At 40.1% G+C, this 18304-nt stretch overlaps 1 protein-coding gene across 2 annotated transcripts; it reads right to left on the bottom strand.

Annotated features, from left to right (window-relative positions):
- Window positions 1–10035: 10035 nt before the first annotated feature.
- LOC139577311 (C-X-C motif chemokine 13-like) lies at window positions 10036–16396 on the bottom strand. 2 transcript variants are annotated; one of them, XM_071404324.1, is made up of 4 exons: window positions 16284–16396; window positions 15472–15607; window positions 10736–10816; window positions 10036–10603 (listed from the first exon to the last, which is right to left on the bottom strand). In XM_071404324.1, exons 1-4 carry the CDS (start codon window positions 16345–16347, stop codon window positions 10549–10551), a joined length of 336 nt encoding a protein of 111 aa, XP_071260425.1. In that variant the 5' UTR covers window positions 16348–16396; the 3' UTR covers window positions 10036–10548. The 2 variants fall into 2 exon arrangements, with proteins under 2 accessions (XP_071260425.1, XP_071260424.1); XM_071404323.1 differs by having other exon boundaries at window positions 15472–15610; window positions 16284–16390.
- Between the last annotated feature and the right edge of the window lie 1908 nt (window positions 16397–18304).

The following is an 18304-nucleotide window of genomic DNA, read 5'->3' as shown; positions in this document are numbered from 1 at the left end:
GCTGGGTGGGTCCGGTCTGGGTGGGTCCGGTCTGGGTGGGCCTGGTCTGGGTGGGCCCGGTCTGGATGGGCCCGGTCTGGGTGGGTCCGGTCTGGATGGGCCAGGTCTGGGTGGGTCCGGTCTGGGTGGGTCCGGTCTGGGTGGGCCCGGTCTGGGCCCGGTCTGGGTGGGCCCGGTCTGGGTGGGCCCCGTCTGGATGGGCTCGGTCTGGGTGGGTCCGGTCTGGATGGGCCCGGTCTGGGTGGCCTGGCTGAGAGTAAGAAAAGCTTTTTGCCATAATCTAATAACAGTACGATGACAGCCGCCATCCGGGTTTCTCTCTGGTTGAGAAATCCACTCCTCAAGACAAGTTAGGACATCCAGAGTTCTACTGAATTGCATTTGCTGATCATGTTAAAGTTACCGTCGTTTCATCATACACCCAAACAGGACTTCTTCTTCTTCCTTCTCCAAAATGACGGTGGTGTTTGGGACTTTTCACTACTGCTCTATTTGGAGTTAAGTACGGTAAGAAGATTTTTTAGCAAAATGTGAAATGTTGTCATCTCTAACATGTGTCTATGGAAGCCTATAAGGGTCAATCAGTGAACAGGATCCCAGCATTACTATTGTAACAGAAACACAGCTTCAGTATTAACATACTTTGCTCTCAGCTTCTCATGCTGCTATGTAAGTTGACACTATGCATTGATTTTCCCTCGCCTGTTTGAGTGGTGTGTGTTCCTGACCCAAAGAAAATTATCCGATTTTTTTTCGATTGCACCTTTTCAAAAGACCACAAAGTTACAGCAACAAAATGTCCCAGAAATTATCCTTGAAATCACCAGAAATGTCTCTTACAAGAGTAGATTTTAAACAGAAAGTCATCATCATATTTAGTCTTTAGCTTTTAAACTGCAGTGTTTTTAAAATATCTTTAACATCTTAATTAGCCCAACTTCCCTGAGGCTCATAGCCCCCAGGAGTCCAACATCAATCAATTTAAAGATTGATTGATTGAAGAATCTTCCCAAAACCAATCAGATTTGCTTGCCGTGTGTTGCAATATCTATTTATTAACATGAGAAAGGGTTTGGTTTGTTTTCCAAGCCAGATGCCATTTATAATCATATCAGTGATCTTATAACCACAACGCAGAGCTGAATATATTTCTAAAGACTTGAGACAACTGCAAGGGGTTTTTAAAGGTCTATGCTATAGCTAGATAGCACTAGCTTCTAAACCATTGTAAATGTGTTTTGTGTAAGTTATATAAAGAAAAATACTTTACAGTTCCATCCAAAATGCCATTCTTATTACCTCATATAGGGCATTACTTTTAACCAGGGCCCATTGTGTAGTGCATTATGTAGGGAATAGGTTGCTATTTAGGACACAGCATAACTCAATGTGTTAGCCCCTTGCTGAGGTAGGATCCATGGCTACCTCTTCCATTCATCAGTGATAGCCCCTAGGATCCATGGCTATCTCTTCCGTTTGTCAGTGTTAGCCCCTTATTGAGGTAGGATCCATGGCCTACCTCTTCTGTTCATCAGTGTTAGCCCCTTATTGAGGTAGGATCCATGGCCTACCTCTTCCGTTCATCAGTGTTAGCCCCTTATTGAGGTAGGATCCAGGGCTACCTCTTCCGTTCATCAGTGTTAGCCCCTTATTGAGGTAGGATCCATGGCCTACCTCTTCCGTTCATCAGTGTTAACCCCTTATTGAGGTAGGATCCATGGCCTACCTCTTCTGTTCATCAGTGTTAGCCCCTTACTGAGGTAGAATCCAGGGCTACCTCTTCCGTTCATCACCTAGACTAGAGTTCCTTTTTGAGTGAAACCAAATAAAAACCTGTTGCTTTGTGAAAACTTTCAAAGCCCTAGGTCCGTTACAATGACTTGGATCACGTCGAACGGGGGGTCCGAATTTATTGACACCCTTGATAAAGATGAGAAATAGTGACTGTATAAAATCAACCATTCAAATACTGAGCTATATTGTATGCTCAACAAAATGGGAAATTATATTATTTTATACTAATACAATTGCTCAGAGAAAGAGATTTTGTTTAACAATATTTTTTTCTGTCAAAAAGGTAGGGGTCAAAATTATTGACACCCCTGAAGACTCTTATAAATAAAGTAGTCAAAAGTTTAGTATTTGGTCCCATATTCCTAGCATGCAATGACTACATCAAGCTTGTGACTCTATAAACTTGTTGGATGTATTTGCAATTTGTTTATTTTTGTATTTCAGATTATTTTGTGCCCAATATAGAAATTAATGGTAAATAATGTATTGTGTCATTTTGGAGTCACTTTTATTGTAAATAATAATATAATATGTTTCTAAACACTTCTACATTCATGTGGATGCTACCATGGTTACAGATAATCCTGAATGAATTGTGAATAATCATGAGTGAGAAAGTTACAGAGGGTCAAAGATCATACCCCCAAGACATGCTAACCTCTCACCATTACAATAACAGGGGAGGTTAGCATGTTATATCATAACCCCAAGACATGCTAACCTCTCACCATTACCAATAACAGGGGAGGTTAGCATGTTATATCATAGCCCCAAAACATGCTAACCTCTCACCATTACCAATAACAGGGGAGGTTAGCATGTTATATCATAGCCCCAAGACATGCTAACCTCTCACCATTACCAATAACAGGGGAGATTAGCATGTTATATCAAAGCCCCAAGACATGCTAACCTCTCACCATTACCAATAACAGGGGAGGTTAGCATGTTATATCATAGACCCAAGACATGCTAACCTCTCACCATTACCAATAACAGGGGAGATTAGCATGTTATATCATAGCCCCAAGACAAGCTAACCTCTCACCATTACAATAACAGGGGAGGTTAGCATGTTATATCATAACCCCAAGACATGCTAACATCTCACCATTACCAATAACAGGGGAGGTTAGCATGTTATATCATAGCCCCAAGACGTGCTAACCTCTCACCATTACAATAACAGGGGAGGTTAGCATGTCTTGGAGGTATGATCGTTGACCCTCTAACTTTCTCACTCGATCATTAGTCACAATTAATTTAAGATTATCATGGTACATTAATTTAGAAGAAAAACACAGTATTAATTGTTAAACAAAATCTCTTTCTCTGAGCAATTGTATTAATATAAAATAATATATTTTTCTTATTTTGTTTGCATATAATATAGCTCAGTATTGGATTTATTGATATTTTTTATACAGTTATTAGTTCTCATCTTTGTCAAGGGTGACAATAATTTCGGATCTCCCTGTATGTTCGTTATAGGCTACATAGCTAGCAGAGGTCACTGGTATGTCGTAGTGCCTAGTATTAGATGGCCTCACTGTTTCTGGCAGAGTTTGGGCTAGCACCCTGCGAATACGTCATGAATAGGTTATTAGGGTCCTTTATTATTAGGCAATACCTGGTCATTTCTGTAACTTTAAATTCATACGGAGTTGGATTTTGTGAAGTGATCAAATGTAGCTTTTTTTCCCCCTGGGGTGTTTGATTGAAGGCATATACACTGAGTGTACAAAACATTAGGAACACCTTCCTAATATTGAGTGTCACCCCCTTTTGCCCTCAGAGCAGCCTAAATTTGTCAGGTATGGACTACAAGGTGTTGAAAGCGTTCTACAGGGATGCTTGCCCGTGTTGACTCCAATGCTTCCCACAGCTGCGTCAAGTTGGCTGGATGTCCTTTGAGTGGTGGATCATTCTTGATGCACACGGGAAACTGTTGAGCGTGAAAAACCCAGCAGCGTTGCAGTTCTTGACACATTCAAACCGGTGCGCCTGGTCTCCTACTACCATAACCCCATTCAAAGGCACTTAAATATTTTGTCTTGCCTATTCACCCTCTGAATGGCACACATACACAATCCATGTCTGAAGGCCAAAAAAGTCCTTCTTTAACCTGTCTCCTCCGCTTCATCTACACTGATTTGAAGTGGATTTAACAAAGTGATGTCAATAAGGGATCATAGACCGACCAGGTAAATCCAAGTGAAAGCTATGTCATGGAAAGAGTGTGTATATATACACTGAACAAAAATATAAACGCAGCATGGAAGAATTTCAGACATTTTACTGAGTTACAGTTCATATACAGAAATCAGTCAATATAAATAAATAAATTATGCCATAATCTATGGGATGCAGCCATGGGTGGGCCTGGGAGGGCATAGGCCCACCCATTTGGCAACCAGACCCACCCACTGGGGAACAAGGCCCAACCAATCAGAATCCGTTTTTCCCCACAAAACGGCTTTATTATAGACAGAAATACTCATCAGCACCCCCCCCTCAAATGATCCCACAGGTGAAGAAGCCGGATGTGGAGGTCCTTGGCTGGTGTGGTCACACCTGGTCTGTGGTTGTAAGGCAAGTTGTATTATATTCTCTTGCAACAGCTCTGGTGGATATGCATGCAGTCAGCATACCAAAAAACTTGAGACATCTGTGGCATTGTGTTGTGTGACAAAACATTTTAAAGTGGCCTTTTATTGTCCACAGCACAAGGTGCACCTGTGTAATGATCATGCTGTTTAATCAGCTTGTTGGTATGTCACACCTGTTGGGTGGATGGATTATTATCGTGGCAAAGGAGAAATGCTCACTAACAGACATACGCTTGTTGTGTGTATGGAACATTTCTGGGATCTTTTATTTCAGCTCATGAAACATGGGACCAACACTTTACATGTTACGTTCATATTTTTGGTAACTTGCAACAACAAAAAATACAGAAATCCTGTTTTAGAAAATGTTCAGAATCAAGAGGGAATAACCAGGACATGTGGAATCCTTCAACCAGGATTCCTGGAAAACCTGGGAATTTTGAGAAAGTTACCAGAATTTTGCAAACCTAATCCCCATACCCATAAATACAGTGTATGTCTTCATTAAAACCCCTGAGGGAACAAACGCTAAGTTTATATGACTTCAAAGTTACAGAAATTCCCAGGTATTGCCCTAATGTGGATACACTAATACCATGGCAACACTGTAGTGTGTGTGTGTGTGTGTAGTCTGAATCTGTTGTCAACATAACATGCCTTGGCAACGTTGGCTTTGCTTTATTTGCCCATGATCAAACTGACACGTTATGCCTCCGATTTTCAATGACTTCTGTGAAACCAGCTTGAGTGAGTGAGTGAGTGAGTGAGTGAGTGAGTGAGTGAGTGAGTGAGAGAGAGAGACTACCTTTCTAATTAATGTTTCTATATGATTTAACATTTACAGTAGACATATACTTGAGTTCCTCTAGTCGTGGTAGGTTGAGGGGAGGAGAAGACGTCAAAGCACCCACTCTTTCTTTCCATCTCCTCTTTCTCAAGGTGAGTGTATTCAGCCTGTTCCGTTGAACATCCCAGAGTTGATAGAGTGAGTCTGTGTGTCTGGGCCCATACTTCACTGCCCAGATACAACTACATTTGTAGCAGTTCTATATCAAAGCCACATAGTATCATCTTTGGTGACTGTCTGATCACTATAACTGGTGATCGTGGGGGGGGATATCAAATGTTCCTGGTCCCGTGTATGTTCATGCTGTCTTGCCAGTTCCGGTGTTCATTTGTGCCGTGGCAAAAAATCAGATCTGGGGACCACGCTACCATTGTCCAACTAGGGTGGTGATTTAGATTTTGTCACCAAACCAAAGTTTGTCAATCTGATCTGTATGCCCAGTCATCGTGCCACCTCAACAAAGTACTGAGAGCAGCGGTGTGAGAACCAATGGCTGCACCCAAACTGGCTGCACCCAAACTACAGCCTTTTCTATTTCCTACTTTGTACGATATAGTATTACAAGCTTTTGAAAAGAGATAAATGTTTTAGATTTTTTTTTAAATGTTTTGTCTAAATGGCTTTTATTTATTTGTGAGTGAATTATTTGAATGTGAAATGAATCTGAATGGTCAAATATTATGAGATGTTATTTTATTTTATTTTCCTTTTTTCATCTGATGATCTCCTAGCCTTCCCAAGGACTTTTACTGCTGTGCTTTTGAACAAGGACTCCCACTTCCAAACACCATAATCATCTTCTAAACTTCAGCTGCATTTTCCCTCCACGTCGTCTCATTAAATATCGCAGACAATCATGAGCACATCCACTTTCTAGGATACCTTCTCTAATTTGTACAGGATACCTTCTCCTCTAGTTTGTACAGGATACCATCTCTAATTTGTACAGGATACCTTCTCCTCTAGTTTGTACAGGATACCATCTGTAGTTTGTACAGGATACCATCTGTAGTTTGTACAGGATACCATCTGTAGTTTGTACAGGATACCATCTGTAGTTTGTACAGGATACCATCTCTAGTTTGTACAGGATACCATCTCTAATTTGTACAGGATACCATCTGTAGTTTGTACAGGATACCATCTGTAGTTTGTACAGGATACCATCTGTAGTTTGTACAGGATACCATCTGTAGTTTGTACAGGATACCATCTGTAGTTTGTACAGGATACCATCTCTAGTTTGTACAGGATACCATCTCTAATTTGTACAGGATACCATCTGTAGTTTGTACAGGATACCATCTGTAGTTTGTACAGGATACCATCTGTAGTTTGTACAGGATACCATCTGTAGTTTGTACAGGATACCATCTGTAGTTTGTACAGGATACCATCTGTAGTTTGTACAGGATACCTTCTCTAGTTTGTACAGGATACCATCTCTAGTTTGTACAGGATACCTTCTCTAGTTTGTACAGGATACCTTCTCTAGTTTGTACAGGATACCATCTCTAGTTTGTACAGGATACCATCTCTAGTTTGTACAGGATACCATCTCTAGTTTGTACAGGATACCTTCTCTAGTTTGTACAGGATACCATCTGTAGTTTGCACAGGATACCTTCTCTAGTTTGTACAGGATACCTTATCTAGTTTGTACAGGATACCATCTCTAGTTTGTACAGGATACCATCTGTAGTTTGCACAGGATACCTTCTCTAGTTTGTACAGGATACCTTATCTAGTTTGTACAGGATACCATCTCTAGTTTGTACAGAATACCATCTGTAGTTTGTACAGGATACCTTCTCTAGTTTGTACACGATACTATCTAGTTGGAAGCACAGAATCATCTAGAATGTAATTGTATGCTGTAGGGTTAAGATTTCCCTTCACTGGAACTAAGGCGCCTAGCCTAAATCATTCTGTAAGAGGGGTCTTCTGAGGACAGCTAATCAGCCGTGTAGATGGTTCCAGAGTGGGAATGAAAGCAGTGTAGACACACGATTCCTTGGAGAGAAGAACCGGGCAGTTCTGCTTGAATTCACCTTCTTAGATACAGATACAGATACTCAACTGTAGCATTGATTGTTAAGAGGTTTCCTTTGTCTTTTTCAACCTCGTGTTGCGTTTTGGGGTCCCGACTAGTCGTGGACTTCGGCTGCAGCACGTGGTCAACTTAGTCTGATATGTACATTCTTAACTCGCATGTTTTATACCCCCGGGTCAAAAAGGTGCGTTTCCGTCTTTATGGCAAGTTCTCTGGGGCGTATCTAGTTACGAGGCAAGGTATGGATTAGACTCTGATCTAGTTTAGACAACTAAATTCACAGTTCATCTTTACAAAAAACATTATCTTTGATCGGGATATTTTCTACACAACGCACAGTATGTAAACATCATGTACATATTATGAAAACTCTTCAAGTTACAATGTTTTCGTTATAATGTCGTCATTTAACTTTAAATAACATAACAAAAACGACATACATTTTTATGTTCCGTCTATCGTTGTTACCACCATTTTGACTGATGAAATATATTGTCCCAAAGTCCATTTATTGCGTGTTACCATTCTGAGGTAGACTCTCCATAGACCCATCATACATTACAATCCTCCACACTGAGAGGACAAAGGATTTGTCTGCTGCCTTAATATTTACAATGGGCGTGAGGTGTCATAAACCTCCCCCATCCATCCCTCTCACCCTCTGCGGGGGGGTGAGAGATGTCTCTGTAGGACTGTGATCCACGGTAACCTGACCCGAACAGGCCAGTCATGACAGTGGGAACAATCATCCAGTGGCTTGTGTCAGCCATATTGAGAGTGGTCATAGATAGATAGCGCCTTCTCCTCAGAGACCTTGCTATTACCCTGTAGAGCTCTCTGTTCAAAAGGTAGAGCGCTAAATAGAGAATAGGATGCCATTTGGGACGCAATCAATGTTTAATCAACTGCACACGTGTGTTTTCTGAATGTAGAAGTCAGAAGTGGTGATCATGTGTTTTCTGAATGTAGAAGTCAGAAGTGGTGATCATGTTGATCTGAATGTAGAAGTCAGAAGTGGTGATCATGTGTTTTCTGAATGTAGAAGTCAGAAGTGGTGATCATGTGTTTTCTGAATGTAGAAGTCAGAAGTGGTGATCATGTGTTTTCTGAATGTAGAAGTCAGAAGTGGTGATCATGTGTTTTCTGAATGTAGAAGTCAGAAGTGGTGATCATGTTGATCTGAATGTAGAAGTCAGAAGTGGTGATCATGTGTTTTCTGAATGTAGAAGTCAGAAGTGGTGATCATGTGTTTTCTGAATGTAGAAGTCAGAAGTGGTGATCATGTGTTTTCTGAATGTAGAAGTCAGAAGTGGTGATCATGTGTTTTCTGAATGTAGAAGTCAGAAGTGGTGATCATGTGTTTTCTGAATGTAGAAGTCAGAAGTGGTGATCATGTGTTTTCTGAATGTAGAAGTCAGAAGTGGTGATCATGTGTTTTCTGAATGTAGAAGTCAGAAGTGGTGATCATGTGTTTTCTGAATGTAGAAGTCAGAAGTGGTGATCATGTGTTTTCTGAATGTAGAAGTCAGAAGTGGTGATCATGTGTTTTCTGAATGTAGAAGTCAGAAGTGGTGATCATGTGTTTTCTGAATGTAGAAGTCAGAAGTGGTGATCATGTGTTTTCTGAATGTAGAAGTCAGAAGTGGTGATCATGTGTTTTCTGAATGTAGAAGTCAGAAGTGGTGATCATGTGTTTTCTGAATGTAGAAGTCAGAAGTGGTGATCATGTGTTTTCTGAATGTAGAAGTCAGAAGTGGTGATCATGTGTTTTCTGAATGTAGAAGTCAGAAGTGGTGATCATGTGTTTTCTGAATGTAGAAGTCAGAAGTGGTGATCATGTGTTTTCTGAATGTAGAAGTCAGAAGTGGTGATCATGTGTTTTCTGAATGTAGAAGTCAGAAGTGGTGATCATGTGTTTTCTGAATGTAGAAGTCAGAAGTGGTGATCATGTGTTTTCTGAATGTAGAAGTCAGAAGTGGTGATCATGTTGATCTGACTAAAGAGAAAGTTGTGTTTTTTTATTAGTTCATTAGTGTTTGGGTAAGACCATTATACAGAGGACTCATCTTTGTATCAATGCCATTATATTATCGTCTGTGAGAGCATGGGCAGCGCCATTGTTGCTGTCTCCATTTTAAAAGTATTCCATTTTCTTCTTCTTTTGTGTTTGAAAAAGAAAAAGTGTGATTTAAATGCCGCCTGCAGTGCTGGAGTCCAGAACAACATCTTGTCCTTTATTTATTGTGGCCACTAGATGGCGCTGATATAGCGTTTACTAACCATCACCAACCCAATATGAAGAAGAAGAAGACAATGCTCTGTTCATTGGCTGATCGCTCCCAAACCATAGGAATTCCCTCCCAGTTGACTACTTTAAAATGGTGGAAGTCCTCAATGGCAATGTCCATGGTAAAACCAGGTTATATCCATCTACATTACTCTATCTCTGTGGGTAAGACACAAGGCCTTAACTACCACCAGGAAGTTTGAAAAGGACTTATGCTCCCCAAAGAGCAGGCAAACTACAGCCGCCCCAGTCCCGCCCCAGTCCCACCCCAGTCCTGTCCCAGTCCCACCCCTTACTGGGAGTGGAATCTTATCTGTCAACCCATCAGAGCTGTAGACGTGATGACTTACTTTATGGGATAATGAAACTCACATCAACAAGATAGTAAACATGTGCATTTCACCCTTCCTCCTCCTCAGGCAATAAAATGCTCATTTTTTGTACATATTGTATAGGTTGTGTTTATTTTTCTAGGTTAGACCCAATACATGATTAAAAAAAATGAAATATTCACATTCAATACATACTGAAATAATTTAAGATAAACTAATTAACTTGGTATTAGAATCATATTTCAATTGGTATCACATTGGCATCACATTGGCATCACATTGGCATTACATTGGCATCACATTGGTATTACATTGGTATTACATTGGTATCACATTGGTATTACATTGGTATCACATTGGTATTACATTGGTATCACATTGGTATCACATTGGTATTACATTGGTATCACATTGGTATCACATTGGTATTACATTGGCATCACATTGGTATTACATTGGTATCACATTGGTATTACATTGGTATTACATTGGTATCACATTGGTATTACATTGGTATCACATTGGTATCACATTGGTATTACATTGGCATCACATTGGTATTACATTGGTATCACATTGGCATCACATTTCCATTTAGCTCCAACTTGATACATTCCTGTTCCAATTCACTCAATGGTGGTTGAGATGGGAAGTTCTGCACTTCTCTTCTTCTTGTTGGTTCTGTAGAAAGAGATGGTCTGTGTTAAAGTCAACAGAAGTGTGTGTGTGTGTGTGTGTGTGTGTGTGTGTGTGTGTGTGTGTGTGTGTGTGTGTGTGTGTGTGTGTGTGTGTGTGTGTGTGTGTTGTATTTACCTTTGTAACTTGGCAATGACTTTGTTGATCCATCGTGCATCTGGAGTCACACAGACGGTGGCTTTGTCCTTCTTGGTAACGCTGATGAATGAAGGGAGGGATATATATTACAGCGTCACCATGGTTACATATCATACACTGCAGAATAAAACCTATCAGAAAATGTCAATATGAACGTACACATATTTAGCATATGTTATTACGGCTGTAGTGAAATGGTTGTGTTCCCAGCTCCAACAGTGCAGTAATATCTAACAATACACACAAATCTGAGTCAAAGAATGGAATGAAGAAATCTATAAATATTAGGACGAGCAAAGTCTGAGTACTGTATATGTAAATGTATGTATAGATACAGTACCAGTCAAAGGTTTGGACACCTACTCATTTCAGGGTTTTTATTTATTTTTACTCGTTTCTACATTGTAGAATAATAGTGAAGACATCAAAACTATGAAATAACACATATGGAATCATGTTGTAATCCAAAAAAGTGTTAAACAAATCAAAATATATTTTATTTTTGAGATTGTTCAAAGTAGCCACCCTTTGCCTTGACGATAGCTTTACACACTCTTGGCATTCCTTCCACCTCATGGCTGGTTTTTGCTCTGAAATGCACTGACAACTCTAGGAACTTTATATAGACAGGTGTGAGATGTTCCAAATCATGTCTAATCAATTGAATTTACCACAGGTGGACTCCAATCAAGTTGTAGAAACATCTCAAGGATAATCAATGGAAACAGGATGAATCTAAACTCAATTTAGAGTCTCATAGCTAAGCGTCGGAATACTTATGTAAATAAGGTGTTTCTGTTTTTTATTTTTAATACATTTGTTAAAATGTCTAAAACCTGTTTTTGCTTTGTTGTTATGGAGTATTGTGTGTAAATTGATGAGGACAATTTTTTATTTAATCCATTTTAGAAAAAGGCTGTAAACATAATAAAATGTGGAAAAAGTCAAGGGGTCTGAATACTTTCTGAATGCACTGTATGTATATATACATGTGTGATTGAATGTATAGTCATTGTGGACAGTATGTGGATAGAATATATAGTATATCTGTAGAATAGGTAGGATATAATAGTATATGTACAGCAATAGTTGAATAGGATAGCCTTGACTAGAAAAACCTATTTGTAATCTGTGATTGTCTGGAGTCCCTGCCACATACTGAGTTTCGGGGGGAATTGCTATAGACTACCACTGCAAATGCACACATTTATTACAATGTCTTAGCCTTGGTTACGAATAGGAACATTGAACTCATCATCAGTGACTAATGATTGGTTTGCATGGCATGCAGTAAAGCGACTATACTGACTAATTAATTTCCCCTCCACCACGACCTATCCCCCACGCTTCTTCCCCCTATGCATTAGAAAACCACAGTTTAGCGCTTCGTTCAAGACCTCGCTGACTGACTCACATGATCTATGTGTGGAGACAATGACAGCCACCATGGGTTTTAGGGCGGTTACCAAGACACAGATGAAGCCTGGACAACAACAACAAAAAAGCATGGAGATTCCACTGGGCCAGTGGTTACCAACCAATCGATCGCGATCGACTTCAAGGCATTCCTAGTCGATCACCAAACATTTCTGTAGAAAAGCCGACGATAAAAGTTTTGCGACTCTTTTTTTATTCGTGTTGCGCTGTTACCGGCAGGTGCACTTTATTCAGAAGCCTTGCGCACCGGGTTGGCAAAGTGTTCCCATTTTAAACAATTTAATTTGTCAGAAAAGACAAACTCTGCCTGATCGTCGGACAGGAAGATCTGTGGATAAATCTAGTGATCCTACTGCGCTGGCCAATCAGATAGCTCAAATCACTGTGCCTACGACTTCCACGACTCTTGCCACAGCAAAGTTTGATACCAGCCTATGTAAGATTTCATAACTTTTAAAACCATGACCAGAGAGAAATTATCAAAGAATAGAGCTGCTGTTTTTTTATGAGTGAGATCATGTTTAAGTTTTCATTCTGCTCTGTCACTGTTTTTTATTCAACACTATTACAAAACATAAAACATGTTTCTCTCTACTTCCACTCACACTGTAATGAATGAGTAGCCAAGTGTATCGATAGCGCTGTTGTTATTATTATTAGCAGCTCGTCCTGTCTATTTTAATAGGGAGGGATATTTAACTGTCTCTGGTCATAGGAACAACATGAATTTGTGCATGAGGCAGATGCGGTGTGACTCGACTTTAGCCATCAGGTGGAAGACGTTGTCCCCTCTCTCTGGTCAGTCTCACCGGGAGGAAAGGAAGGAGAGAGCAGGACGGTGTGAGGCGGACCCTCTGCTGTTCTCTCCCTCCCTCCGCTGAGACTAATGTGGTGTTCAAAACTAATGGGAACTCTAAAATCTCCGACTTCAGTGTGTTCAAGAGAACTGGATACTGAAAAAAACGAGACCCGATTAGGAAAAATCGTTTTGAACGGTCATCCGACTTGAAAATCCAAGTCGGAAACTGGGGCATCTTTCTAGACTCCAACTTTCTGACCTGAAGTTCACTGACTTCATGATTTGACCTAGTTTTATCCCCAGAGTTCCCAGTTTTCCTGAAAGCACCATGACAGATGCAGATACCATCAGTCCAGTAACATAAAAGCCAATTGTTTCAATTTCTGCTCAGCTGTGCCTCGCAAGTGGTACACCAACTGATCTGTTTTGTAATCAAAGCTCAAGTTTTGAAATATAATATTGTCTGAGAATAACACTATTGTCAGGACAGGCATATACACACGTAGAAAAAAGGGTTCCAAAAGGGTTCTTCAGCTGTCCCCATAGGAGAACCCTTTTTGGTTCCAGGTAGAACTATTAGTCCCAGGTAGAACCCTTTTGAGTTGGCATGTAGAACCCTCTGTGGGAAGGGTTCAACTGTTCTGCCTGTGGCTATCGAACCCTGACCTGTCCACCGGACGTGCTACCTGTCCCAGACCTGCTGTTTTCAACTCTGCTGTTCTCTCCCTCCCTCCGCTGAGACTAATGCGGTGTTCAAAACTACTGGGAACTCTGAAATCTCAGACTTCCGACTTCAGTGTGTTCAAGACAACTGGATACTGAAAAAAACGAGACCCGATTAGGAAAAATCGTTTTGAACGCTCATCCGACTTGAAAATCCAAGTCGGAAACTGGGGCATCTTTCTAGACTCCAACTTTCCGACCTGAAGTTCACTGACTTCATGTTTTGACCTAGTTTTTCCCCCGAGTTCCCAGTTGTCTTGAAAGCACAATGACAGATGCAGATACCATCAGTCCAGTAACATAAAAGCCAATTGTTTCAATTTCTGCTCAGCTGTGCCTCGCAAGTGGTACACCAACTGATCTGTTTTGTAATCAAAGCTCAAGTTTTGAAATATAATATTGTCTGAGAATAACACTATTGTCAGGACAGGCATATACACACGTAGAAAAAAGGGTTCCAAAAGGGTTCTTCAGCTGTCCCCATAGGAGAACCCTTTTTGGTTCCAGGTAGAACTATTAGTCCCAGGTAGAACCCTTTTGAGTTGGCATGTAGAACCCTCTGTGGGAAGGGTTCAACTGTTCTGCCTGTGGCTATCGAACCCTGACCTGTCCACCGGACGTGCTACCTGTCCCAGACCTGCTGTTTTCAACTCTGCTGTTCTCTCCCTCCCTCCGCTGAGACTAATGCGGTGTTCAAAACTACTGGGAACTCTGAAATCTCAGACTTCCGACTTCAGTGTGTTCAAGACAACTGGATACTGAAAAAAACGAGACCCGATTAGGAAAAATCGTTTTGAACGCTCATCCGACTTGAAAATCCAAGTCGGAAACTGGGGCATCTTTCTAGACTCCAACTTTCCGACCTGAAGTTCACTGACTTCATGTTTTGACCTAGTTTTTCCCCCGAGTTCCCAGTTGTCTTGAAAGCACCATGACAGATGCAGATACCATCAGTCCAGTAAAATAAAAGCCAATTGTTTCAATTTATGCTCAGCTGTGCCTCGCAAGTGGTACACCAACTGATCTGTTCTGTAATCAAAACTCGAGTTTTGAAATATAATATTGTCTGAGAATAACAATATTGGCAGGACAGTCATATGTACACGTAGAAAAAAGGGTTCCAAAAGGGTCCTTCAGCTGTCCCCATAGGAGAACCCTTTTTGGTTCCAGGTAGAACTCATTAGTTCCAGGTAGAACCCTTTTGAGTTCCATGTAGAACCCTTTCCACAGAGGGTTCTACATGGAACTCAAAAGGGTTCTACCTGGAAGCAGGAAGGGATTTATTCAAAGGGTTCTCCTATGGGGACAGCTGAAGAACCCTTTTGGGTTCTAGATAGCACCTTTTTTCTAAGAGTGTAGCCAATATGTAGCCAATATGATGTGATAATGTATTAGGCATATTGTGATAATGTATTAGGCATACTGTGATAATGTGTTGGGCAAACTGTGATAATGTATTAGGCATGCTGTGATAATGTTTTAGGAATGCTGTTATAATGTATTAGGCAGACCAGGTAATGTTTTAGGGCTACTGTAATAATGTATTAGGAATGCTGTGAAAATGTATTAGGCAGACCAGGTAATGTATCAGGGCTACTGTACAAACCTCATTCATACAGAAGAGTTTTTATTAGCTTAATGTAACTTTTTTTAAAGTCATGTTTAAAAATATATATATTTCAGAAATAGATCTTGGTTTGCTTGTTCACTGTGAAAGTGTTCTTGACTGGTTGTTAGGTGGTGTTAGTTGACTCACATGATCTCTGTTTGACGACAGTGGGCACCTGGAGGTAGGATCTCTATCCTGTGGAACTGCCTAGGAGAGATGAAAGCAGAGGACGTCCGGATGCAGCGACACTTCTGACATGCAGCACAGCCGTTCATGGGGAATGCTGCTGGGATGAAGACCGTCAATATTACATACAATAACAATATAGTATTGTTCCAAATTGGGGTTACAGGTTAAGGTTTAAGGGATAGGGTTAAAACCTTTTTATCATCACTAAAAGTTGCACTTTGAAACATGTGAATGTTACAAAAACAAAACTGATTCTAGATCAGCACTCTTAGGGCTCTATTCAGTCTGTATCATCGCTGAAGTGTTACAGATTAAATCAAATCAAATTTTATTTGTCTCGTGCGCCGAATACAACAGGTGTAGTAGAGCTTACAGTGAAATGATTACAGGCTCTAACCAATAGTGCAAAAAAGGTATTAAGTGAACAATAGGTAAGTAAAGAACTAAAAACAACAGTAAAAAGACAGTGATTGCGTGATAGCAATGTAACGGTAATATCTGATTGAGCCGACATGCAGCGTTTACCGTGAATGCAGTTTCCGCTAAGGAACATTACCTTTAAATTTCACTCAAGCTGCAACGCAGAACTTCTGCCATACGGATTGAATACTGACCCTACTCTGAGACTCTTAAAACTGCAATGGATTGATTGTGATAATTGGAATTAAATTGTTTAAAAAATAAATTATAATAGGTTTGGTTTGTTGATTGTTCAAGAGTCAAGTTGAACAGATTCATAGATATATATAGATAAAAATGCAATATCTCACCTTGAAGAGCCACGAACCAGCAGAGAGTCAGGGAGACCAACAGGTAGTGTGGCTTGAAAGGCATCTTGAGTCTGTGTTGGCTGTGGTCGGCTGGTGTCTACTGAAACTGAATGATGTTGTCTCTGGGTTTATATTGCTGCAAAAAAGGAAGTGTGGGGGAATCCCTCGTCTTCACGCAAAATGATGATCAGACTTTTGGAGTTTATAAAAATGTCTATATATATTCACTATTTTAACTTTATCCTTTATTTATAGCCTAGTGATTAATTCTATTGAAATTAAACATGCCATATTGAGAATCTGTCTTGTTACAATTGTAAAGAGGATTTTAATGATAATATAATCAATTAATACTTCAGCAATCTAGTCAAAACATGGTAAATGCTGAGTAGAACAAGTAGATATTCAGTGGTTAAGATTGGATAGCGTTTAAAAACTGAATTTCTCGTAGACATACAGACAGGTCCATAATTATTGGCCTTGATAAAGATTAACAATAAAAGACTGTATGAAATCAATAATACAAACACTGAGCTATATTGTATGCAAAAAAAAGGGAAATTATATTATTTTATACTAATACAATTGCTCAGTGAAAGTGATTTTGTTTCACAAGTCATATTTTTTTCACAAATCATTTTAACCCCCAAAAAGATGGGGGTTAAAATGATTGGCACTGCTGTTTTCAATACCTCACCTTGAGAGGATAATGGCCACTGAGCCTTTTTCTACAATGTTTTATAGGATCTTCTTTTATGCCTGCTACGTTAGGTTATGAGAATGAAGAACACATCAGGAGGGATCTTAGACCTGCTACGTTAGGTTATGAGAATGAAGAACACATCGGGAGGGATCTTAGACCTGCTACGTTAGGTTATGAGAATGAAGAACACATCGGGAGGGATCTTAGACCTGCTACGTTAGGTTATGAGAATGAAGAACACATCAGGAGGGATCTTAGACCTGCTACGTTAGGTTATGAGAATGAAGAACACATCAGGAGGGGTCTTACACCTGCTACGTTAGGTTATGAGAATGAAGAACACATCAGGAGGGATCTTAGACCTGCTACGTTAGGTTATGAGAATGAAGAACACATCGGGAGGGATCTTAGACCATTCCTCTATAACAGAGACTTTCCAGATCCTTGATATCACTTGTCTTACTGGAAGATCCACTTGTGGCCAAGTTTCAGACTCCTGGAGAAGTCAACCAGGTTTTCGGCTAAAATGGCCTGGTACTTGGCAAATTTGATGTTGCCGTTGACCGTAACAAGGGCCCCAGGACAAAACAAAAAATTATATTTTTGGTCTTCATTTAAGGTTAGGGTTAAGGTTAGGTTTAAAAATCTCATTTTTCAGAAGATAAATGGTAGAAATAGGCAGAGTTTATGACTTTGTGGACAACAAAAAAAGAACAAGCAAAATAGTCCCATAACATCAAAGATCCACGACCATATTTTACAGTTGGTATGAGGCTCCTTTTTAATGTCATCCAACAAATGTAAACACCTGCAGTTTGATAAACGGCAACGGGCGCGATCGGAACCTGTACTATGTTCAGATGACATGAAAATAAAGCTCCTATGTTTCTTCTCATCTTTATCAAGGGTGTCAATAATTGTGGACCTTTATCAAGGGTGTCAATAATTGTGGACCTTTATCAAGGGTGTCAATAATTGTGGACCTTTATCAAGGGTGTCAATAATTGTGGCCCTTTATCAAGGGTGTCAATAATTGTGGACCTTTATCAAGAGTGTCAATAATTGTGGACCTGACTTTATACACTGCATATGTAACAATATCTCCTAGGGAGTTAATACAGTACTATTATTACCCTGTCGTATCTTTTCCCTGTCAGAATCATTCTGCCACACATTTATCAAGGCTGATAGCTTCATATCACTTGTGTTCTTTTCCCTATCAGAATCATTCTGCCACACATTTATCAAGGCTGATAGCTTCATATCACTTGTGTTCTTTTCGGTCCCTCTCCTTGTTCGGGCGGCGTTCGGCGGTCGA

This window comes from Salvelinus alpinus, chromosome 5, assembly GCF_045679555.1.
Source record: "Salvelinus alpinus chromosome 5, SLU_Salpinus.1, whole genome shotgun sequence".
NCBI lineage: Eukaryota > Metazoa > Chordata > Actinopteri > Salmoniformes > Salmonidae > Salvelinus > Salvelinus alpinus.
The sequence above is the reverse complement of the archived record's forward strand: the minus strand, read 5'-3'. Positions and strand labels throughout refer to the sequence as shown.